Here is a 26,078-nt window from a genome sequence, read left to right as displayed (position 1 = left end):
CGCTAATATAGGAGACAATCAAAGGAGAGGCCAGGGCATCAATCACAAGGGTGGGGTGGTTATTTCACTATCCAGTGAGAGCATGCAACAATCTTAGCCTTTTTTCTTAAATAGTTGCTTATTCCTTTTCAATAGTAGTAGATTTTTGTTGCATCATTACTATTTAGGAATCATATAACCGTTAATAAATGATTTTTCGTTTTGATTACATGAAACTATTTAATAAATTATTTGATTCTGGTTTCTATCTTTGCCATCACAAACCGAACCACACCATTTAACACCCTTAGCTGGAGCCTAAAGGAAACATGTCCCAATATCATATTTTTTTTCTATAGTTCTATATTTATCTTTACATTATCATTTTTCTTAAAATATTTGACACATTATGGGTGTCAATAAGAAAATCACTTAGATAATATCTTCCATTTTATGAAAAATTATATACTTGTTCTTATTCCACTAAAGGTAAACAAAATCTTAATAATGCATTAGTGAAAGTAATCCCTGTTGGTGTATGATGTCTTGTATTCCGTCGCAGTTTAATCCAGAGAGTACTGGTGTAACACCTAGATAGGCAAGATGGCGGTCCCGCTAGCCGATTAGTGAGCCGTGGGGGTTGCAAGGGGGCAGGAGGCCCCCCTACATAGGAGGGGGTGTAAGGGGGCGCAGCCTTCTACTCGAATTTTTTATTTGAGGGCAACTGTGTACTTTCCGGATTAAGGTTTTTTCGCTATATATTTGTAGCGAGAGTTTCCTTCTCTGTAATGTAAGCAATACTGAGAGGTGTGAGGACGAGCGTTGTAACCCTATTCTTCATTGATAGTGAAGCAGGATCTCATCTAACCAGAGGCGTAGGCAACCTTGCCGAACCTCGTAAAATCCATGTGCATTGTTTGTTTTATTTTTCCATTATCTTCTGCATCGTTTTAGGGTTGCGTTTCTACAATCCCATGATTTTGAAGGTACTTGACCTCGCCTAGATATAGCGAATGGTAGTCTTCCCCTAGTCTTCTAGTTAGATTCCTAAATTGGTAGTCCTTAACCGGTTCACCACTGAAACATTGTTTTTTTTTAATCCTTTTTGAAAAGACGTTTAAAGTTCACATGATTGTGATTATACAATGGGTTTGACCTCGTAACTAAGATGTACCAACATATGAGCCAGAACGTAACCCACATGTATATGCAGATTTTTTATAGTTTGTCCATTTATTTAATTATTTTCATCATTTAATGATTAAAATTTTTTAATCATTTAAATAACTCTATTTTCCATTCCTTAAAGTATTTAGGAGAAATGAATACTCTTTAGTCGCCGTTGCATTGCCTTATTGCAGCACAAAGGCAATGAGAGGATGTAAGTGGGCATGAACAAGGAGTGAATTTTTTGAATTTCACTGGGATGAAGGCATCATGTCACCACACTATGTCTGGCACAAGGGCCATGTGAGCAAGGAATATTCTATTCCCCAAATATTTATCAACCATTGATAGATCCGATCAGATAAATAGATGCAATGATTTGGTTTTAAATAATAATTTAATCCGTTTCCTTTGGTTTTGCAATATTTCTAGGGTTAAACCATTGATGACCAGAATCAGTCAAATTATGTGTTAATCCTAGAAATGTTATATGAATTATCTGCTCTAGAGTCCAGACTGGCTAGAGTCAGGATTGACCTTGACTGATCCAAACCCAAGTTTTAAACCAAATCAAAGAAGCGAATTTGATGAAGATTCCAAATTTACTAGAATTGACTAGAATCAAGCTGAACCCTAGTCAAGCTTGTTAAGGATTTAGTTATTTGGAGTCAGATTGGTATTGATATCGATATAAGAATTGACTTGTATCTGCATCAATCACTTTTCATAAAAAAAAATAGGTTTTTATTTTTATGAATTTATCTTTGATATGAATATCTGATCCCAAATTGACCTAAGTATGAGGGTCGATTTCAGCTGATATTAATACGATACGACGAGTTAGAATCGGTCCGGTTATGTCAAAGCGATAGCTAACTTTTTCTGTTAATTATTTTTGTTGGTGAGTCACCTCCGGGTGACACGACTGTTTTCCAACCATCTTCAATAGAAAATAAAGGGAGAGAGGAGAAGAAAAATTGGGTAGGGGTGCTATGGTAAATTTATCACCTAATAAACCTAACACGGAAAGGGATCCATCATTCAACTCCAAGCAAGCATCATCATAAACCCTTTTACCCTCAACTTCCAACTTGGCATAACCGGCCCATGGTGGAAGTAGACTTCTGCTTGGCACTTGGTCTCACTCTCAGGTTTCGGATTCTTACCTTAACGTGTCGGCAACCCATGCTTAGCTGTCATTGAAAAACACCTTCAAATATCCACATGGAGGTTCCCCATTGGTTCAAAAAAATAATTCCCTTACTTATTATTCATGTGCGTTAATTGTTAAAAATAGCTTACAAGCTTAGACACCACTAATCCACCCCAAAATTCCAAATATAAATATAAATTCCCAAACCCAACTCTCCAGAGAGAAAATGCCAGAGTGAAACTGTCGGCAGCGGAGAGTAGAGTTGCCGTACATTTGTTAACGCTAGAGAGAGAAAGAGAGAGGGGGAAACCCCCAAAACTTATCACGTATACGAACCAGTAGAGTTTCGAATTTCTAATCTTCACTTACAGTGTTGGAGAAGGAGGAGAAGAAGACGAAGATGATAAGGAAACGATTAAGTTTTAATGGCGGATTAAGCGAGAGCTCGACAACGACGTCAACGTCAAAGGAGGAAGAAACCAAGTGGGAGATGCGGCCAGGAGGAATGCTCGTTCAGAAACGAGGCGAGAAAGCCGATTTTTCTGCTCCAATCCTGCGGCTAAGGATATCCTACGGCGCTCTCCGTTACGAGATCTCGATTAATTCTCAAGCAACTATAGGTAAGTACGCTCAATCGATCGATGGATCGATACGGATCTGGCATTTTGGTGATTTTGAGAGGGGTATTGTGTTGATTCAGGGGAACTGAAGAAGCTTTTAGCGGCGGAGACGGGATTGCAACCGGCGGAGCAGAGTGTGTTGTACAGAGGGAGAAAGAGAGAGAACGGAGAGTACTTGGACATGTGTGGTATGAAAGACCGATCCAAGTTGGTTCTGGTTGAAGATCCGGCGAGTAAAGAGAAGAGATTCCTGGAGATGCGTAGGAATGCGAAGATCCAGACAGCTCATCGCGCCATCTCCGACGTTTCCATGGAAGTTGACAAGTTATCTGATCAGGTGAATGACTCATCACTGACTCTCTTTTACTTCAATTTCCATATCTGTTTCGTCGATTCAGTTTTTCAAATCAGATCAACGGGTCGGACCATCGGGTCATAGGATGAGAGTTTCGTCGTTCCATTGGTGATGTTACTGTTGTGTCGGTGGTGAATGGTGATAGTTACGCTTTTCAAAGCCGCGTTTGCCTTGGGAAGGGAGAAGAATCCAATGGTCATGGTGGGTCGATCATATTAAATTATTGAGGAGGGACCCATTAGATTTATCATTTAGGAGTTGATTTCATTTCAATTTTCAATACAGATGGGAAGCACTTTCGCACGTGCTTCCTTTTGGAGGAATTATGGAGGTTTCCAATATGATTGCTCTCTGTTCTCTTTTTCTTTTTAAATAATGTTGCAGTAATGGCCTAAAAGTACTGAAATTTCTGTTATTTTTATTTCTGTTTGAGAAGGTTTCTGCTATTGACAAGTCAATTGGAAATGGGATTAAAGTGCCAGAAGTTCAAATAACAACTTTGATTGAGATGCTGATGAGACAAGCAATCAAACTAGATAGTATCTCCACAGAAGGAGATACCTCTGCCCAAAAGAATTTGCAGGTTAGCTTGACTTATTCATCCCTCTATCTCTCTATTTTCTTTCACATTACCTTATTCCATCAATTTGAAATTGGACCACAGTTAACTGTACACTTGATTTGGTTTATATTTTTCTGATCTAATAGTACTTAGTTGTTGTTAGAAAAATGCTCGGAATCTAATTCAAAAACATATTAGAAAACTGGGTAACTGAATTCTGGCTAAACCAGGTCAGGGTGTTTTTGAAATTATGCAAACCTGGATTGGTAATGGCTAGATGGTCCATCCTAGATTTAAGTTTAGTTTAAACCTGTCTTCATCTGCCTAAAATTGCTCCCTCACCCACTAGACATTTATAGTGTGGGAATAGTTAATAACCCATTGAAGGACCAAGAGTTTGGCTCACATGGCATTCATTCCAAAGGAAGGGCATCAGCAACAGCAACGGACTTAAAGTTGGATTCTTTTTTCTTTTTTCTTTTTTTGGTACGAGACTTAAAGTTGGATTCGTAGTGTATTAGTAATGGGTGGGTGATGACAACCTGGTAGAACCTACTTTCTCCTGTCCTTAGCAGGGTTTCAAGAATCTGGAACGGCGGAGATGCCATTCCAATCTGGGTCATTCGTTCTTTGTATAGGAGCAAGAGTTAGGGCACTAAAACACCAATTCTGGGGTTGGTCTAGGCTGATCCCAAACCTCAGCCAAATCTGGATTCTGTGTTTTTAAACCGTATTCCTTAGAAATTGTCTAATTTATAAAATGAAATATTTTTAGCATACATTAATATATTCAGGTAAAAGAGCGAAAGAGGGGAGGAAGGAAAATAAATTAAGTAAAAAAGTAATGAAAGGAATCCTCGGTCAATGAGTAGAACACATGGCGAATAGAAAGCATAGTTGGAGAGTAACTCCTCTTCCCTGGGGGCGGGGGGGGGAGAGGATTAATTATCGCAATTATTTTATAACAAGTGACTAAATCCTGTCTGTTTTTACCCAAAAAAAAAAATCCTCTCTGTTAATAAGTTATCCCATAAATTCCAGATCTTGTTCACACCTCAGAGGGAAACCCTCACCACAAGAGGAATAATTGGAAGAGGTAACCTTCAGGACAATAAGAGCATTTCAAACCTTCAAACAAATAAAGGGAAAGGGGGCTGGGGGAGGGCTTAATGACCCTAGGTGTTTCATTCATTGTGGATGAAGAAAAGACTTTCTTTATAATTGAAGTTGAAGACAATTACTAGTGTAGTTGGCCGCACTCTACCAGTAGGTAGCAAAGGATGCAAGAGGTCATAGTCTTGACTGTCCTGCTTCATCCAGTTGTGGGGGGTGAGGGGTTAAATAATATTTCTTGTACCAAAGTAACAGCATTATATTGAAGACGGCAGACACCCAAGAAGCTCAACTAACCTAACCTAAAACTAACACATACTCGATAGCCAACAAGGCAACAATACATAAAATGGGAATAGTGATAGTTTTAACTTAGAAGAGTTGGTAAGGTTTCTGTGATTATTTTTTTCATCCACCCCCAACCCATCATCTAAACAAGAACAAAGTAGCAAGTACTTAACCTACTTGGTCTCGAAAAAAGAACTAACATAGATAAATGGAAAAGAAAAACGGAAATTAGTAGAACAAAAGAGACTCATTCTTTATTCACTCATCCAATTTTTAATTCACATCTGAACAAATAAATTAATTTTTTATTATAAAAAAATGGTGTATCCAATCCACGAACCTTCACTGTGGAGTCGGGGGAGGGTCATAATGTATGCAGCCTTGCACCCGATTCGCCGAGAGGCTGTTCTTGATTTGAAACAACCACTAGATCACAAGGGAGCAACGGATGCAAGGCTGCATACATTAAGATGTGTGAATTCCTTTTTTTTAACATAATCCATTCTTATCTTAGGAGATCTACTATATGTTTTGATTCGATCCGCAAATGTATTTCTTTTACTAGTGAATATGTGCCTATTGAAATTAAGGGATGTTTATTAAAAAATAAAACCTGACTGTATTTTGCAGAGCAAGAGAGTGCAAAAGTGTGTTGAAACCCTAGATGTGCTCAAGATCTCAAATGCAAGAGTAAAGCCTGTAGTCGTCACTACCAAATGGGAGACCTTTGATCCTCCAACTACAACTCAATGGGAATTTTTTGATTGATCTTTCTCTTCTTCACTTTCCCCATTCATTTTCTGTACTTATTGTGAGAAAACTTAAAACAAGTTATTTTAGTTGTTCTCTATAGTCTATAGTCTATTGTCCTCTTAACAAGCTGGCCAAATAAACATATTCTCTGCTTGATTGGTTGGAAGAATGGAAGCTTTAATGAAGACTTCACCATTTGCAATTTTGTTAGGAATTTTGGAATGATAATTATCTTTTATGCATTAATACATATCCCATTCTTGTGCTTCCACCCAGGGTTCTAGGAATCGGTAGCCAATCTGTATCGGTATCAGTCTGATTGATACTGGATCAGTGATATGATCTGGATAGAGGGTAAAATGGTCAACATACTGTACAATATCGATAATTTCGAGGGCAAAACTGTCTTATACGGTCGATATGAACTAATGAAGTGAAGTCGATTTCGTAAATGACCGATACCCTTCCGAGACTATGCACAAAATCCGTGTTCCCACCAACAAAAGGCGAGGGGAAAGGGTAAAAAAGCGAAAGCAGAAAGAGTTGTGTCGTTGTGATATGGACAAACACCTTATCTAAAGGTATAAAAATTCCATTCTAATGAGGGAACGAAGTAGTGAAGGAAGGCTGTGTAGTTCTTCTCCTTTTGATGTAAATCATTGCTTTGTATAGTTGCACTCATTGCTGTCACCATTAAAAGTTAGTGGCAAAGGCTCTAGAGATACTGAGAATTAAACTTTGGATTGAATATAGGGCCTCAAAAAAATTTAAGAAAATAAGTAAAAATATTTCTCGGAAAGGAAGACAAAATGAAGTAAAAGGGTTAAAAAAAAAGGGTAATTTACAGTGTCAGCCCCTAGAGAATGTCAATATTATAAGAACACCCCTCTGTTTTACCAAATTAGACTCAAACCCCAATCCGTTAGGAGAGCGGATCAGGTTCACTTACGAGAACGATCCTAATCCGTGGATTTATAATCAATTTTCTCTCTCTTTATTTACTAGATTCTAAATCCACGGACCAGGGACGCATGAGAACATTCTCGTACGTGAACCTGATCCGTTCACTACCGGTAGTCACTTGAGAAATATATCTTATATGTTGATGTCAATTGCTATATTTTATTTTAAATACCAAAATGCTGTTACGAGACTTGAAGTACCTAAACTACCCATCTAATATCCATCCCCAAATCGATAGCTACTATACCCTGACCCCAAACTACCTTCACGGCATCGAGCACCGGTGATCGTTCTGAGCACCGACGATCACGACGGCAGACAGCAACATGGAGGGACTCGCAGCGGAGGTTCTTCTTCCCTGTAGCGGCTAAACAGGCAAGCCACACTCCGACAATAACAAGCGTTGTTCGTTTCATCTAACTAATGTAAGGAAATCTCTGGCAACCAATAGCACCAAAACAACCACTTCTTCGTTGCATATTGTCGATATCTTATCGGATTCTTAATCAATCAGTTGATTCATAACCAGTTACTCATCACTATCAAAGGAGTGATGAATTTAGAAGTCCGTTCTCTTCTTCTGCTCGCTTCGGTCATCCTTTGGTTCTTTCCTAGTAAGTTTCTTCTCTACTAGGGTTCTGGATCTCTATTCAAGTAGATTTTATTCTCTTAATTTGTTTCTTTCATTCGTGTTCCAAGAATCTATCAGCTAAAGGGAATTAAGAGATGTTGGGCATTCGATACGTGCACATGAAACAATCTCTATGTGGCAAAACATGGACTTTCTCTTCTGGATCATGAATTATTTCAGCTCCAGATTCTAATGGGTACTTATATAAACTTCAGTTCTGCAACCTCACCTGGGTATGCAAGCTAATTCAAGAATAAGAGAAGTTAGAAAGCCTAGCTTCAACTCTTTCCGGCGACGGAATGAGCACAACTCGCCGGTGATAGGAATATCAACTCGGCTGGATCTCGTTGGACTCAGAGGTCGCAGGTAGGGAAAGAAGGAATGAATGAGAGAAACTGATAAAAGAGATAAGGGTGAATAGAGGGGTATTTTTGGTATAATATAATAAGGATGTTTTACTCATAAGGGTTAAAGTGTCATTTCATAGCATCACTTAACAGAGACTGACGATAGGGAGTTGGAGTCTAATTTGATGAAATAGGGTGTCCTTATAATATTGACATTCTCCAGGGGGTGGCATTGCAAATTACCCTGAAAAAAAATTAAGAAGAGAAAGGAACTCTGCTTGTCCATACCCTCTACTTTTAGACATAAGAAAATGAAAGATATGATCAAGCAAACCAAATGCATTAGTTGTTGTTGTTCTTTTTTTTTTTTTTTGTGTAATTAAAAGTACAATAATGCATGCAAATGAAGAATGTGAGGTGGAGATTAAAGTAGCATATGATAATATATTCAATGAAAAGGTCTAGTTTATTAGTCATAAACAGAGAAAAATAAATCCCTCACCTTCAATTTGTTTTTGATTTGGAAAATAAGTTCTCATTAGATTTTGGTTTCTGCATGCTGTAGCTTGAATCGAACTAATATCAAACTGAAAAACAGAAGTCGAAGCAGAAGCAATTGAAGGTGACTAATTGGTTTCCTGAAGCCAACACTTATGGAGAGGGTGTACATCTTGTCATTGCGTAGCAGATGACTTAGGCTCTCTTTGATATAGTTTATATTTCTACTTATTTCACATATTTTAATTTTTTTTCATGTATTTGATATGATTTATGATTCTTTTATTTGTTTAATATAAGGGTGTTAATTGGTTCAGCTCAGGTGTAGATGGTCAATTCGATTCAGTGTAAATTTTTTTAGGGAAAATCAAAACCGAATTATTTAATAAATAGTTTCATATATTAAATGATTTCTATTATGTTTTTTAATTTTTTATCCAAACAACTTCTTTGCCTTTAAAATTTGTAGTGAAAATGATGTAAATTTTAACATTGAATTGAAATTTTTTTTTTTTTATTGTTATATGCTTTTTTCCATTAGTTGTTTAATGTAAACTTAATTCTTTTATTGAAATGTATGTAAACTTGACATTAAATGGCTTAAACTTACTACATACATATTAATTGATTTAATGGTTTACTTAAACAGTTTATAAACCATTTAAACTTTGAAACCAATACTAAATAATTTATTAAATGGTTTCAATCTTAAAACTAAAACCGAACCATGTATTAAACGGTTTCATAGCTTTGGTGTGAACAGCTCAATTCAATTCTGATAAACGATTTCAGATTCAAATTCACATCTTTAATTTAATATAAATTAAATTACAAATCACATATAACTGAAGAGCTGTTCGTGATTTCGGAATGGGAGAAGAGATAAGATTCTAGACACCACCAACATATGGAATTTTTCAAATAATTTGAACCCAATTGATAAGAAATTACCAGACTTTACCTTATTGTTTTGGCTTTGGTTTGGCTCAATATCAGTTCAAAAATCAATTCAATCCAACTAAAATCGTACCAAATAGGCTAACTGACACCCCTATTTAAGGGTATCGATTTGGTATCGATACCAAAAATCAATACTGAAATTGTAATGAATTATCATATTAAAACCGTATCGAATAACACTAGGTATGGTTTTGGTATGAGAAAATGGTTTTTTTCTTTGTATGGTATGATATTAGTATCCAGGACAAAATTGTTTGGTATGTATGAAATTGTCCCAAATAACAAAGCATACCGAACATCGAATATCATATCTAATAAATATATATATATATATATATTGAAATCATTCAAAAATCAAACTAAACCGATACGATATCAATATTGAAATATAGGATTTTTTTCTTGGCTCTTGACCTGTTGTATCATACCAAATTAACACCTCTATTGTCCTCCTACTCACTATGTGGATTTTAGTGACTCAGTTATTTAAAAAAGATCCTCTCCAGCCATTAAGACACCCAATGAGACATTCGATGACTAGGGATGTCTGACGTCGGGGACCCATGTGTTAAAGGTTCATGTTTAAGTCCTCCAAATCGTTAAATACCTCAGTGAATGTCTCAGTGGCTGAAGAGGATCTAGATTCTTTCTATAAGGGTCTCACTGATAAGATAGAATAGATAGAATCATATTAAAGGGGAGGAAGAAGATAAAAGAGTACTCACGATGACACTTATTGAACATAAAAAGCTAATGATCGACTCAGCAACAGTGGGGAAAAGCAAAAAACAGAGGAAGACAATAAGAAAAAAAAAAGGGTTATATTAATATGGTTTAAAATACGAAAGAAAAAGTAAAAGAGGTACTTCAGATGTAAGCATTCGATGATGAAAAGATTCTAGTATTTTTTTGAGTTGGAGTTCGCACAAAAAAAAATCTATTCACAAAAGGAAGAAAAACCTTAATGGGAAAAAGAACTTTAATTTGGAGTGTATCATATGTTACTGTCTCGTTTAGTCTATCTTCTTTTTTTATAAAATGACATATATGTTCATTTATTGTAGGAAGAGAGAAATATACTCAAAGGGCATTTGTGTCACTGTACTCCTTAAGTGAGAACTTGATCCCTAACCTATATATACATATATGGGTACATGAACAACATGCCAATCCCTAACCTTGTAAATTATAAAAAAATAAATAAATAAATAAAAAGAAAGCTACCTGGTCGCATGGCCCCTACACCCACATAGGGGCACTTGAAATTACCACCCCACCCTATGAAATATATTCATGTTGATGTCTTTTTGCGCTCTCATTGGATCCCGCATGGTCACACGACCAGGCAATGAGTAAGAAAAAGGGGAAAGGTTCCCTCCAATGACCGTGTTATTCCGAACGTTGGAGAAAAAGTATTACGGGAATCCATCAATAGGGATATTTAAGATCTTTTATGATTGGTGCTAGAATGTTTCAAAGTGAGAAATGATGCCCATGTTCAGCTTGGGTTTTAATTAACCGTGCAACGGGGGAAACTTCAACCCTAAGAAAAATGGTAACAAGAAAGCAAGAGGTATAAACTAGTAAACCAAATGCATTAGAACTTGAAATTACAATTATTTATGCAAAATAATAAAGTGAAATGTATGAAAAGCAGCAAACTTTGAGGTGGTGGAGGTTAAAGTAGAATCTGCCAACGTCCAATAAAAAAGGTATTGTGTCACAAAGAGAGTCAAAGAGAAAAGCTTCCCTTCCAAAACACCCCCCCCCAGCAGGCAAAAATAAAGCTCTTACGCTCAACAGATTTTCTTTGGTGCAACCATTGCACTCACTTTGATGATTAATATATTTAGCTAAGTTTCTTTAGGGTTTTTTCATCACCTCATCAGACTTTCTTTTCATTTTTTTTTTTTTTTTTTTAACTAACAATGGGTATTTAAGTCTTTGGTTTGACTAATCCCATGGATTTATATTGACTCCATAACTGCATAGATTAGATCATATCAGAGTTGAATGAAAATCATTCAATTTTCATCGAAAACAGTAAAAACATTAAACACGCCTTTATAAATAACCTTAAAAAAACAAAAATAATTAAACTCAATACAGAGACTTCCAAAGGGAAAAATACCTTATCAATTCAAATACCCCTTCTCAAGCCCATCAAACCATAGCTTAATGCCAAGGGTACACTGTTTGCACCGACACACAAAAGAACAACCTCCAATATGGCCTACCTAGTTGCACCACCTATACAACTTTTCCGAAAGCAGCAAAAGGCCAAATATTCATATTGTGATATCATATATATTGATCCCAGTAGCATCTCTTCTTTCTCTGCAAGTTTCCCTTAAAACTGACTAGAACACCTTGAGGCTTGAAGGCATCAAGTGAACCCACAAGAGCATAGATGGCAACTAAGATGAGCTTAAAGATTCTGCTAGACAAGAGCAGAAACAAGGTCCTCTTCGCAGAATCTGGAAAGGACTTTGTGGATGTCCTCTTCAGCCTCTTGAGATTGCCTGTTAGCACCATAGTGAGACTCCTCACCCCAGCTAAAACCACGACTTGCTGCATAGGCAATGTCTATTCCAGCGTAGATAATCTTGACAAGCTTTACTTGCAACCAAACGTGGATAAATCTCAGCTTTTGCAGCCCAAGATTAGTTCTTTAGGCAATGAAATGCAAATGCTACTCATGCAGAGTGACTGTGAAGAAATGAAGCCGAGCTATTATTGTTGTCCTAAGCGTATGGATTTGATGAGTAGTTGTTGGAATTATGTGAGCAATGTGAAGGGGGCTTCGTGCGGTGGTTGTGGAGAGAAGATGATGGCTGAGATGAGTTTCGTCGAGGGACAAGGCTCGTCGACGGTGGGGAATGGTGGTGGTTGTTCTGTTGGAGGAGATGCAGGAGAAGGAGGAGGGTATGTGAATGAGGTGATGACTTATATGATTACTGATGATCTGGAGGTGAAGCCAATGTCTACCATCTCTAGTATTGCCCTTCTTAATAGGTATGATGTCAAGAATGTTGGAGCCTTGGAGGATAGGGTCGTTCATTTCCGCAGGAAAAAGGTACTTTGATATTCCCTTTTTCATAAAAAGATTTCTTGCTACCCATACTTGCAAAAAGATGCTCGCACGATCACCTAGTTGTACAAATTAGCATTCAACAAGTGTCCTTTTTATTTTCAATTATATCTCTCTTTATCTTTATAGTAGGTGGGACAAGTGTTAGATGCTTACTCGTATCAGCAGCGGATCCAATCTCACATTTGCATGTGTCGAAATGGAATAATCTCCATTCCTTATGGGTTTGTAAATACATCCCTAGGTTTTAGTTTTTTTTCTTCAAAATACCCCTTTTAATCAGAGTGGGATTCACCTGGATCTTCTCCATCTAGCTGTACCCTCCCACCTATCTCACACCATCCATTGGGTGCGGACCACATCTCACACCATCCAACACACCCCATGGATGGTGTGAAATGTGGTTGGAGGGTACAACCGGTAGAGGTGTCGATTCTAGAGACCAGATCACGTTCACGTACAAGAACATTCTCGTACGCTCACACACCTGGTATTTGAAATCCACTTTCTCTCTCTGTATTTAATGGAATCTAAATACCAAGTGTTTGAGCGTACGAGATTGTTCTCATACATGAACCTGATCCGATCTCTCAATTCTAGGCCCAGCTCAACAGGCCTGACTAAGCCCAACACATTTATGGCCTAACTTGGATTGGCCTGATTAATAAACGAGCCCGACACATTTATAAACGAGCATTTACAGTGCTGTCACGTAACCCATCAGGAACCTGATCGAATATAAGCCCAACTTGAACCGACTCCTTTAAGCCCAACCAATTCTGATCAATCATCACTATCTTTGCTCCCCTTCTTCATCTCATTCTCTGTTTTTCTATTTCCAATTGTGGTTTTTAGTTTTATCTTTTAATCAAAGGGCAACAGGTGCCAAAAGAGTAATACTCACTAACATTAATGGATCTATTGCTTGTTTTTGTTATAAATAAATCTTCAGAAACAAGCGGCCTCCTCTCACTTTCTCCATCCTCTGTAGAGTCTTCATCCTAGGCCTCATCGTGTACGCCCAAAACAAAATATTAGATTTTTCTAGTTCATATGAAAGGTCAAATCTTGAATTGATCACGTGGGTTTGCTCCAAATTTTCAAGATAAACAAGAGATTGATTTCTGAATAGTAACAATAGAGTATAAAATTTATGTGATTATTGTGGTGAACTAATGGTGGATTTGCGGAATATGTTTGAGATAGATCTATGCTTTCAGTGAAATAAGATTGAGTTCTTCAACTCTTGCATCACCGTTGAGAAGGCTTGTGTAGAGCCTGTTTAGTGCTCATTTAAAGTTAAACAAGTCTATAGTCCAGCTAAAGCCTGATTTTAATAAGCCTAATTATAGCCTAAGACCAACCGACCGAATATAAATTGTACCATGCCGCCCAATTATAGCCCAAAGCCAACCGACATAACTGTACCATGTCCATCAAAGCTAAATCCATTTAACTAAATGGATGTTAATGTAGAGCTTTAAATTGATTAAGTCCGGATAAGCTTGATCAAACCTGGCCGGTTGACACCTCAGCCTGTGAGGAACCAGATTCATCCTTTTTGGCACTTGCGATTGTGGGTGATAGGTCAAGGAAAAAGAAAACAGAAAAGATTGTGGGTGATAGAAATTTTGCCTACTGCCAGGCTCTCTCTCTCTCTCTCTCTCTCTCCCTCTCTCTCTCTCTCTCACGTTGTGCTTTATTGTGTGACCAGGTTTTGGATTTGTTGAGGGCTTCATTGCAGTCTAAGTCGGTTCTTACGGATGTCTTCCTTAAGGAAGGGATTAAATATGAACCATGTTCTTCACCAGCACTGCCAGCACCGCCACTGCCACCATCACCCTCTTCCCGGCCTAGGCCCTCCCTGGTCCCTGTCTCCACCTCTGCCACCACCATCACCACCCCAATTACAGATGGACAAATCTGTTCGGAAACAGATCTCTTTCGTGGAATTAGACCTGCTATTAACGTCGACTTATCTGTCAGTCGCGTTGGGTCTGCCGCTCAGTTGAAACCTATGAAACAAGTCCACGGTAGTTCAAAACTGGAATTGGCCCAATATCGCGAAGTGGCCACCCTTGCTCAATGTGGGTCAGACCATTCTCCAGCCCAACCCAGCCCCAGCCCCAGCCCCAGCCCCAGCCCCTTAGCCCATCGACTCCGGCCCCCGCCCCGGCCCCGGCCCAAGCCCAAGGCCAAGGCCGAGGCCGAGCCCAAGCCCACAACACCATCATCATCACCACCCCTTTCCCGGCCCCATCTCCACCCTCGCCGCCACCACCACCACTGCCCTCTCCCAAATAAAAATAGAGAATCTATGAACTATCAAATGAATTTCTTATTTTTAAAATATTTGAGATTGATCCAACCAAAAGAATTTCAATTTCTTGACCAAAAATCTATTTGTTGACTATTTAATGAAATCAATATGAAATTAAAATAGAAATCATACCAATTCTGGCCTTACCCAACCTAATGACACTTATGTTTTCTAGTTGGCATCATAATCATCATCATCTCCTTTTTCTTCTTCTCTGTTTGTGGTGGTAACCATTCTGGTTTCTAAGTTGTGGATTGATACGAGATGCAATTAGTCTCTCTTTGTATGGCTTATGTTTTTATTTACATGATCTATTTTTATTTTTACATGTGATTGGTATGATTTAAAGTTCATATTTCTGTTTATTATAAACTAAATAATTTTTTTTTTTGTAAGAAATAAATTAAAAATCAAAAATAGGGGAAGAGCTCTGTATGAGTCATGGCAATAAATAAATAATTGTTGTTTATATTCAAAGGGGATTAGAGGATGTGTTGTAATGGATCAGGATCCTCTGTCGCACGATACGCCTTGTAGCGTGCATTCAATGATCAGAAATGTCTTGAGTTGCACATTCACTACACGTCGTATTGCGCTACAGAGGAGCAAACTTGAGGGTAGTTAGTAATTCGGCATCCTTTTATAAAACCCTCTTACCTTTGTTTGAAAAACCTTTTCTTCCCATTCGTGCGACCATAGCCAAGGTTTTAAAAACTTTGGATCGGTTTCAACCTGATTCAAATTGGCATGGGATTGTTTAAGCTCGGATTGGATTGGACAGATTTATCCTTTTTTTTTATTATTGGTTTTTTTACCCTTAGATAGCACGAGTGGATTGTTATTGGATCAATCAACACCATAAATAAAATTGATCTCGATCGAGAAATTCCAGGGATTTTAATCGATCCCATTTTTTAAATTATGATCTGACAAATCGCGATCTTCTCCTGAGCGCTGATCACCCAGGTCTTGCCCATAGTTACCTGATGGATCGGCATGAGTTCAAGTGGTGATCCAAAGGCTCTGGGCGCAGCGCCTCTGTTCTAGTCGGTAGAAGTAGAGTCATTGGATTACCGCTTGGACACATGTCAATCGCCTAGGTAGTTATGGGCAAACTGGGGATCGGCGCTCAAGAGAGGATCCAAATCCGACCCTAACTGCAAAACCCTCTCTTCCCGATACCACTCTTGGCCAAATAATATTGAATGAGTAGGGGTGGAACAAGGCCGGATAGGGTTAGGTTTTTCCTAGGGCCCCAAAACTCAACTCAAGCCCAATCCAACCTTGTCGAGTTCATGCCTAGGCCGAACCCAGCCCTAATTGACCTTAATTGGGCCGGATTGGGTTGGCTAGGCTGCCCTGATTTTTGCTAGGGTCAAACTAACCCTGATTGACATTTGTGTTTTATGCATTATTAAAAAAAAAAAAAATTAATAATAATAATAAAAGCACCAATAGATCAAATGAACAATACACAACTAAAATTATGAAGTGCAACACAATGATAAATGTTCAAGACACCTAACCCTATGACTCATATGATATGAGTGTTAATCGGTTCGATTCCAGTGTTAAATGGTTTAGTTTGGTTCGATGCAAGATTTTTGAGATAAAATCAAAACCGAACCATTTAATCAACGGTTTCATATATTGAAACCGAAACCATTTATAAATGGTTTTCTTATGTTTTCTAATTTTTTATCCAAATAGCTTTTTCCCCTTTAAAATTTTTAGTGAAATTGATGTAAATTTTAACATTGAACTTTTCATTGTTATATGAATTTTTCTAACAATTGTTTAATGTAAACTTAATTTTTTCATATTGAAATGTATGTAAACTTTTCATTGAATGTGTTAAACTTGTTACATATATATTAATCAGTTTAATGGTTTACTTAAATGGATTACCAACGGTTTAAACTTTAAAATCAAAATCAAACCATTTATTAAACGGTTTAAGTTTTAAAATAAAAATCAAATCATTTATTAAACATTTTTGATGTAAATGGCTCGGTTTGATTTCAATAAATGATTTTGGTTTCAAATTCACATCCTTACCTAACTATAAGAATCAATGATCCAAATTTCATTATTTTGAATAAAATGATAGTATGACAGTCATAAATTATATTATATAAATCAGGATTAAAATCAAGGTTGGATTGGACCGAACCGAGCTGGGCCTAGGCCTCAACCCAGACTTGGCCTAACCCTAAACCGCCCTCAGATTCAAAAATATTAGCCTAGGCCCTATTCGAGCTCAAGGTGAATTCGGGCCAGCAGGGCCAAACTTGCACACCTCCTTATAAGAGTTTTATAGGAAAATATTTTCTCAACTCTAATTTCCTAGAAGCCCCTATGTAAGAAATTTTTCTTGGGATTGGCACAACATTCTTCAGGATAGGGACCTCTTTCTTAAGATAATTCAAAGGAAGGCTGGGAATCAAGATTCAATTGACATTTATAGAGATGCTTGGATTCCCTTTTTCCACTTGGGAAAATATATCCAAATCCCAGTGTGGGGGGTCGGTAAAAAATGTTAGAAATAATTTATCAATAATATCTCCTCCAATGGAATGTGTTTCTTGTAATCTCAAATTTCTCTGTTTTTGGAGGTTCAAGCAATCTGTTCATATTCTCCTTAGCATTTGTAAAACCGATTCTTGGATTTGGGGAGCCTTCTAAGGATGGGATATTTCCAGCGAAAATTGCTAGTCATTTTGCACTATTAGATTTTTATTTCTACCATAATAGAAGCTCTATACATTCTGATGATCCGTTTTGGCACAATTTGTAGAAGTTGCCTTTGCTACCAACGCTTAAGCATTTTCTGTGGAGATGTTGTAAGGATGCATTAGCAGTTAAAACTTTTATCAGTTAAAAGGGAGTTCAACTTGACTGCTACCCTAGTTGCAGTTACTAGCAATCAGGGGAATGGAATCCGAGGGGTAGGGATGAAAATTTTCACTTTAAAAAGGTATTTTTAAATCTACACCTGGGATTCCATTTCCCTTACTGCTACCAAGAGTAATAACTACTCGGCTGCAGCCTAGACAGCAGTGAATTTTTTTTTTGATTAAAAGGCATATATCCCATGATCCTCTATGTCCTTCATGTCTTAATACTGAAGAATCTATAAATGCATCCCTTATTCTAGGGGTGTCAGAAAAGGCCGGTTAACTTGAACCAGCCCTAGCCCGCCCTAAGCCCGAACAGGGCTTGGGCTGAGATTTCAGCCCATAGGGTGGGTTAGGGTTGAGATTTTTAAGCCCGAGGCACGGTTGGGTTGGGCCTAGGTTGAGATCTCGACCCATAGTATTGGGTTGGACTAGATTGGGTTAAACCCGGCCCAATCAGGGTTCATCAAAACTGAATTGAACTGGGCTAAACCTGACAGGATTGGACCTGGACTGAGATATTCCAACCCAACTTAGGGCTGGGTTGGGCTTGGATTGAGTTAAGAGAACTTAGATTCAACCCGGCCCATTGACAGCCCTACCCTATTCCATTGCCTTACTCCTATGTTGGTTGGCTTCCCCATTTTAGACTTGATAAAAGAAGCATTCAAGGTAATAAGTTAAGGAAGTATTTTCATTTCTTGCTTAATTTCTTCCCATTTATAGCTTTTCTGACAGATGCCATTATTCAATGGGTTTTGTTCCCATTTTGACTTTTGTTTGTTTTTGGTTCTCTTAATGTGGAAGCTCATACTCTAGCTAAAGAGGCTTCTATTTTGAATTTGCCTACTGTTTGTTTGGTGGCTTAAACCATCCCTTTCATTTAAAACATGACCTCCTTTTGGGTTGGAACTACTCTTCTTCTTTTAAATAATAATATAATTCTGTGTTTGATCCCAAAAAAAAAAAATTCTTTATTCCTTTCCTTGATTTATTTTTTGATGTGTATATACAGATATTATCTATCAGGGAAATAAAAAAGAGAGGAAGAAAACAATTTAATTATTACCATCATTTTATCACGTAGACATCAAACCGCAAAGGAGATTAATACTGTACCAAGTTTAAGTTTGTGTTTGTAGTTTTTTCGTTTCCATGTCACAACCTTGGAATGAAATCTAAGAAGGTATTTGTGAACCCAAAAGGAAAATGAATTATTCTATTTCTTTGACTACAAGTTTGGGTAATAGGAAATTTTTTACAACTTGAGTTCAGACTTTGTACATTTACAGCATTCTAAATTTCCCACATTTTATGGGTTTTCATTGCTTGCATATCTTCAAGATTATTAAGGACCTAACCAAAGGTGGCTAATTATGTAAAAGGGATCTGAGGAGATTTGATATTGGCTCTATTAATTGAGGGATATGAGAAAACAAAAAATATAAAGATACAAAAAGGATAATGTCAGTTATTCAACAAGATTTCATTAATTTGTTGGCTGCTGGTGATGAAGATGAAGAAAGAGGACAGGAGAAGGCACTGATGCCTACAAGTATCAGTTTTGACAATAGCTAGATAGGGTTATACTATGTATTATATTATATTATCAATTATATGTCAACTCTATACATATATAACTTTTGATTAATTATGTTACAAGATATATGTGTGCCGGCCATGAATCTTATCTGGATTTAAAGTTTTTTGTATAAAACCAACAGACATAAATCCATTTTTGACCAATCTATGGAGGTTTGATGATAAGGAGAATAATAAGCTACCTAACTAATAATGCATTTGGATGGAGATTGATTTGTGTGGATTTGTACAGACAATTTTGATAATTAATTAATTAATTAGAAAGGAACTTTCCTTACTTCCAGGAAGCGCCAACCCTCTCCCTCTCCCAAAAAAAGAATAAATAAATAGAGAGAGTGACGTGTATGCACGTAAACGTACATCCCTAATTAAATAGTAGTATTGCATTAGTGTGCTACTAATTAATATCAATATTTTTATCCTTAATAATTATGAGCTGACTAAAGGATTTTAAAATAAATAAATAAATAATGAAAAGGAATATAATTAGGAGGGTTTTTTTTTTCTGGTAAAGAAGGTAGGTAAATGTTGGGTATTTGGGTATTTCAGTTGTTGGGTCAAAGAGAATTAATGAGATTAATTAAATATGCATGGATTTATATATCTCACATGTTGGTTGATAATGCCTACGTACTGTAACTGCACTAAGAATTACGTATTCTTATTAATTAGTCAAATGCATTTATAATTTGAAATAAAAGAGATTTTATTTTAATTTGAATTAAATTTTAAGGAAGTAACTCAATTTTTTTTTAGTTCATCATAGTACTTTGCAAAAAGAGATTAAAAAATAAGGCGATAAAACAATACATTAATATGATTATCACAGCAGTTCAAGAGATGACCATTGTCTTGTTGTGATCCCACCAAATATGATAGTGTCGTAGATTGGATTTTCTTTGAACAGAGATAAGGGTCGTGCCACTTTTTAAGGAACTGATTCGTCTTGGAGATTGAAGGCTAGAATTGAATAAAAGAGAAAATATCAGCATAAATTTCACGTTGTTTTTTACAGCTAAGAAATTTAAATCCAAGACCTCTTGGTGAGGATGTGGTGGATATTGACCCTGAGACCTCTTGGTGAGGATGGGTTTTTATCTACCACAGTTCACCAACTACGCTAGACAATTGTAATTTTTACATCTCTATATTGATGTAACCGCAATCTCATGATTGCCAATGATAGGTTATATAGGGCACATTGTTGGTCAAATTTCAGATCAAGTGGGAATTATGTATGCATCATATTGTAGGTTAAGGGAAGGGAGAGTATTACCGGGGGAAGAGAGAGAGAGAGAGAGAGAGAGGCATGAACTATTCTGGACTGTTTCAAATGTAAGATCAAGCATGAAAAACATGTGGAGAATTATAATCAGAACACGGAATGAAGAGTCTTTTACACATCAAACTGTTTAGATGATTAGCCACATCAGCCAATGATATGGTCAGAAATGTCTTGAAATAAGGTTATAAATTACACAACCTGATATGGAGATGTTCTTATATATATATATATATATATATATAAATAAAAAATAAAAAAAAAATCCCGGAAAACCAAAAACAAAAGATATAGAAAGATAAATAACATGTGAAGTTGTGACTTTGATATATTCAACCTTTTTTGAAACATTATACATGAGAAGTTTTTCTTCACCCCAAAAAAAAAAAATCATGAGAAATTTTCTTCTGCCACCCTATTGGCTGCTGTTGAAGTGGATCGAGTCTTTAATCTCTAGAGATATTTTTCTTCCCATCTGCTAATGGTTATGCAGAATGTAGATACGTAGGTTATTATTTTTGGTAGTGGACGGTATTTTAGTCATTTATATTCTTTCATTCATTTTTAATAATATATCATTACTGATCTTAAGAAGAAAAAAAAAATTAAAACCTGACTAAAGAGGTTTTAACCAACTTACTTTGCTTCTAAGTTAGGTCAAATTCTTTTAATTCAAAAATATATTATTATTTTTTTTCAACACGAGGCAGCTGGGGATTGGGGAGAAGCAGATTATCGAGCAAATATGAAAATTTAGCAACAAACATTTTACAGACAAAATTTGTATAAAATTTATTCAGGTGTCTCCTAGTGAATGCATTACCATAATTTTCTTAGGCTATGTTTGGTAGCCAAGAGAAGACAAGAAAAGAAAAAAGAATCTAGAAAAGAAAGGGAATGGTGAGGAAATTTAAAACAGAAAAAAAAAAAAAGAGTATGTACGTTTAGTTATCATTAAAAAAGAAGAAAAGAAAACATTTTGTATTTTCTCATGTTTTATTGTGTTTTTGGGAAGATTTTTTTATTTTTTTTTATTTTTTTTAGTAAAAGAAAATTTCACAATGCCCAATGTGAATTTTGAAATTCAAAACTGAATCTTCACTTGATTCAGGACATGCCGAGCACAAAGAGAGCTTTTTAAATTATTTTGTACTTTTTTTCTTTTCTCATCTTGACTACCAGACATAGTCTTAATGAAAATTTTTCAAACAACAAAATAAACAGTGAAAATCTAAATTTTTTTGGTAAAATTTGTCTTCCAGGCTATTTTACATTGACCAAAACTAAACAAAAATTCTCACCTTTTTTTTTTTTTTTTTTTTTAGAAAGCCTACCTATCAATTCATCATTCTCTCTTTCTCTCATCATCATATTTACATACGAGAACGTTTGTCTACGCCCTTTTGATCGCCACATGAACTTCATTGGATCTCTTTTTTAATAACATAAGTCTCCATACTATCAATGGAATTAATATGGCAAGGACTACTTGAATAATATGATTCAAGTTTCCTCTTCAATTATTGAGTCCCTCAATTAGGATTCAATTAGTCATTCAATAATTAGGAAAACTTAAACACACATCTCAACACATAAATACACATTCCATGATCCGTTGAACCATCCAGTGAGTAATGGAGCGTTCCAATAATTGGATAAGAACTTTTTCCATAAGGTGGATGATTACTACGAATCAGCTGCCTTTATAATGTCAAGATGAGGAATTCCCCCTCCCCCTCCCCCTACAATCATGAATAAGAAAAAAGCCATTCCCAAATGCTCCCAACACTTCCATTCGTTTTGGATTCACTGCATATGTCCCACCACCTACCACTCAGAACTGTTTAACAGGGAAACAAAACCAACTTAGAGATAGAGAGAGAGAGATTTTATGAACTAATCATTAATCATCATTAGGGCCGAAGATATAATAGTCAGCACCTAGCAGCTTCCAAATTCCAGCTTTATTCCTTTTCATTTAAAAAACACTAGACTCCTCCCAGCGACCCATTCTCCTTTTCCTTGCACGTTTGTATAACTCCAACCCCTTCTCAGCTCCCTCCCTCTCTCCCCTTTCACACTATTTAAACAGCTCCAACCCATGCACATTCCACACACCCTCCACCCTTCAATCTTCCCCTACCTCCCACCTCCACACTAAAGTCCAAGCAACCCATCATCATGTCTCTCTCTCCCATTCTCCTTTGTTCCTTCCTCTTCTTCTCCTCCCTTCTCAATTCACCACTCACCTCAGCTGATGTTCCACTAGGTGAATGGACCACCCTCCAAAAAAGCATTGGCATATCAGCCATGCACATGCAACTCCTCAACAACGACCGAGTCATCATCTTCGACCGCACCGATTTCGGCCGCTCCAATCTCTCCTTACCCGACGGCAAATGCCGAAATGACTCCAACGACTCCGTTCTCAAATACGATTGCACTGCTCACTCCGCAGAGTACAACGTATACAATAATTCCATCCGTGCCCTTATGGTTCAAACCGATACTTGGTGCTCTTCCGGCGCCGTCGCCGCCGACGGCCGTCTTATCCAAACCGGTGGTTACAACGACGGCGAACGCGTCGTCCGGATTTTCAAACCTTGTGCCACTTGTGATTGGGAAGAAATCCCAAATGGGTTAAGTGCAAGACGTTGGTATGCAACAAATAATTTATTACCCGATGGCCGGATCATCATCATCGGTGGTCGCCAACAATTCAATTATGAGTATTACCCGAAATCCACTTCCACTAATATGACCTTCTCATTACCTTTCTTGAAACAAACAAGTGACCGTTATGAAGATAATCTCTACCCTTATGTGTACCTCAATGTGGATGGTAACCTATTCATCTTTGCCAACAATAAATCAATCTTGTTCAACTACACTAGTAACTCCGTGGTCCAGACCTACCCAGATATTCCTGATGGCAATCCTCGTAATTACCCAAGCACAGGCTCTTCAGTTCTTCTCCCACTTAAGCTTAACAGCTCCTCTCTGGTAGATGTTGAGGTCCTCATCTGTGGTGGAGCTCCAAAAGGGTCAATGCAGAAGGCCACTTCAGGGAGTTTCATCGGAGCACTAGATACATGTGGAAGAATCCGAATCACTGACCCGAATCCAACATGGACTATGGAGACAATGCCCTTGGCTAGAGTCATGGGAGATATGACTTTACTCCCTAACGGTCAAGTCTTGATCATTAATGGTGCAGCAAGAGGGGTTGCGGGTTGGGAAATGGGTAGAGATCCAGTTTTTTACCCTGTTCTTTACCAACCCGATAACCAAAACGTGTCGGCCCGATTCCAAGTACAAAACCCATCCACGATTCCACGTATGTACCATTCTACAGCTATCTTACTACGTGACGGTCGGGTTTTAGTGGGAGGAAGCAATCCCCATCAGTACTATAACTTCACCGGAGTTCTTTACCCGACGGAATTAAGCTTAGAAGCATTCTCTCCTGGTTATTTGGATTCCACGTATTCGGGTTTACGCCCGACGATCACCAGCCCGGTGTCGTATACCAAGTTAAAATACGGGCAACGATTACCGATACGGTTCTCGGTGCCGAGTGGGACAAAGGTGAATAGGAAGGGGATAAAGGTGACCATGGTGTCAGCATCTTTCACAACACACTCTTACTCTCAGAACCAGAGGCTGTTGGTGTTGAATGCAGGGCATGTGTTGCCTGTAACGGATATAGCTTATGGCTTGGCTGTGACGACTCCAAATTCAGCTTTCCTGGCACCTCCGGGGTATTATCTTCTATTTGTGGTTCATGAAGATATACCCAGTGAGGGGGTTTGGGTTCAAATACAGTAATATACGTACGTACCCAACATGTACGTACGTATTTGTGTAGGATATGGTTATGCCAACTTTCATCTTTTTACCATTCTGGTTTCGATTTCTTATGTAAACAAATGCCCTCAAGGTGCATCTTCTAATTATTCTTAAATAAAAATTAAATAAAGTGTATTTTTTCCCTTCTCTGGTCATTTCGCTTCCTCTATGTTTATTTGACTATCGAAGCACAAAAGCACGTATGGATTCATCAATGGATGACCCCACTTAGAACCAATGCGACCCAATACACCTTATTGTCCCACCATGGATAGATAATATGGTAATTATGATGGTTGGATTAAGAGGATATGATTTTGATTAATCACGTGTCAAAATTTTAGATTTTAATTTCATCAAATACCCTCATGTATATTAGCACGCATTCTCGTGCATGTCCTCACACAGTATCATTCAGAGTCCCATATTGGCATTTGAGCTAAAATTTAATATTGAATTTACCTTTACACAAAATTTAGATGCTAACTAAGTTATCACATGACAGATATTCGGGTCATCTAGGAAGGCCTTACTATGTAGATTGTGAATTAACAATTTCTTAAAACTTAAGCTATTAGATGGAGAGCTTAGCTAGTTAATATGTGGAAAAATAACGGATAACTTGTTTGATTTTTTATTTTACGGGGAAAAGGGCAGGCACTAGACTATGATGGTTCACGCCTCTCATAACTCTCTCTACCATATCTCCTCTTTCCTCTCGTTGTTCAATATTATATTATATTTATAACTTGTTTATGTTTTTCCTAATTTCTATCTCTTCTTGAATCTCAGATTATTTAGGTCTTGTCTAGCTGCACTCTACATTCCCCTGATTATTAGGGATTTCACAACAAGTCTTGAAGACTTGGACTAAACCAAAAAAGCTAATCAGTGGAGATTTTAGATTGGTTCTACTGAACATTAAAATAAAAAGGGACAATCTCTTTTTTTTGTTTTTCTCATTTTTTGAGAGTGGGGAAAGGGACAATCCCAGTACAAAAAAATTTTCACATAGAGAGACTAGGTGATGAAGGAGAAAAAAAGACAAGAAAAGAAACTAATATTGTATTATGGATGCATCTTAAAACATCCTAATTATGAGAATAGTGACTTCTTGCCGTTTTGAGGGAAAGGCCTAACTTATTCTCAAAAAATTTGTCGTCTTCAGTCTGTTGACCCAAGTCATGTCTCGCTAGCTAGGCCAACTCATGCCCCCCCCTCCCCTTTTTTTATTCAAAATTTTGTAAATTTTTATGTTCTTTCTGAATTTTGTGTTTTTTTATGTGTTGGGAATGTCTTCCAATCAATTTATGTTATAAAAAAAATAATAATTTAAAGTTATTTAGCTGGAAAGTAGTTTAAAAATCTTTTTGAAAATTAAGTGTGTAACATTTGGCATAAAATAATGGTCAAATTAAATCATTTTTATCTATTTTTAAATTCAAGATTCTCATGATAAAAACAATTGATCCTAAAATATGGTCCCATTCTGAGGTCGTTTGAAACTTATCAACCTCATCGAGGAACTTCGATAATTTTCTAGATAGTTGTCTTCTAGTCACTTTTGGATGATTAAAACATTAGTTAAGAGTACCAAAATATTCTTTAAAGCTCCAATCAAGACCCCATCCTATTCTAGAACATCTTC

General features: G+C 37.1%; 3 protein-coding genes across 3 annotated transcripts; all 3 read left to right on the top strand.

Annotated features, from left to right (window-relative positions):
* The first annotated feature begins 2,511 nt into the window (after window positions 1–2,511).
* LOC122085692 (BAG family molecular chaperone regulator 2-like) lies at window positions 2,512–6,192 on the top strand. The gene is made up of 4 exons (XM_042654198.1): window positions 2,512–2,919; window positions 3,000–3,256; window positions 3,711–3,857; window positions 5,868–6,192. The coding sequence occupies exons 1-4, from the start codon at window positions 2,700–2,702 to the stop codon at window positions 6,003–6,005; spliced, it is 762 nt and encodes a 253-aa protein (XP_042510132.1). The 5' UTR covers window positions 2,512–2,699; the 3' UTR covers window positions 6,006–6,192.
* A 5,527-nt stretch (window positions 6,193–11,719) lies between these two features.
* LOC122086837 lies at window positions 11,720–14,890 on the top strand. Its single transcript, XM_042655782.1, has 2 exons — window positions 11,720–12,465; window positions 14,195–14,890. Exons 1-2 carry the CDS (start codon window positions 11,800–11,802, stop codon window positions 14,888–14,890), a joined length of 1,362 nt encoding a protein of 453 aa, XP_042511716.1. The 5' UTR covers window positions 11,720–11,799.
* Window positions 14,891–22,876: 7,986 nt separating this feature from the next.
* LOC122085790 (aldehyde oxidase GLOX-like) lies at window positions 22,877–24,409 on the top strand. Its single transcript, XM_042654372.1, has one exon. The coding sequence runs from the start codon at window positions 22,892–22,894 to the stop codon at window positions 24,407–24,409; it is 1,518 nt and encodes a 505-aa protein (XP_042510306.1). The 5' UTR covers window positions 22,877–22,891.
* Window positions 24,410–26,078: the final 1,669 nt, after the last annotated feature.

The sequence above is a fragment of the Macadamia integrifolia genome, chromosome 8 (assembly GCF_013358625.1).
Source record: "Macadamia integrifolia cultivar HAES 741 chromosome 8, SCU_Mint_v3, whole genome shotgun sequence".
NCBI classification, from domain to species: Eukaryota; Viridiplantae; Streptophyta; class Magnoliopsida; order Proteales; family Proteaceae; genus Macadamia; species Macadamia integrifolia.
This window is presented reverse-complemented; position numbering and strand designations above follow the sequence as displayed.

Coding starts and splice junctions, on each gene's coding strand:
- LOC122085692 (XM_042654198.1), top strand. CDS start 2,700: ATGATAAGGAAACGATTAAGTTTTAATGGCGGATTAAGCGAGAGCTCG. Junction 2,920..2,999: donor TAATTCTCAAGCAACTATAG/GTAAGTACGCTC, acceptor GTGTTGATTCAG/GGGAACTGAAGAAGCTTTTA. Junction 3,858..5,867: donor CTGCCCAAAAGAATTTGCAG/GTTAGCTTGACT, acceptor TGTATTTTGCAG/AGCAAGAGAGTGCAAAAGTG.
- LOC122086837 (XM_042655782.1), top strand. CDS start 11,800: ATGGCAACTAAGATGAGCTTAAAGATTCTGCTAGACAAGAGCAGAAAC. Junction 12,466..14,194: donor TTCATTTCCGCAGGAAAAAG/GTACTTTGATAT, acceptor TTGTGTGACCAG/GTTTTGGATTTGTTGAGGGC.
- LOC122085790 (XM_042654372.1), top strand. CDS start 22,892: ATGCACATGCAACTCCTCAACAACGACCGAGTCATCATCTTCGACCGC.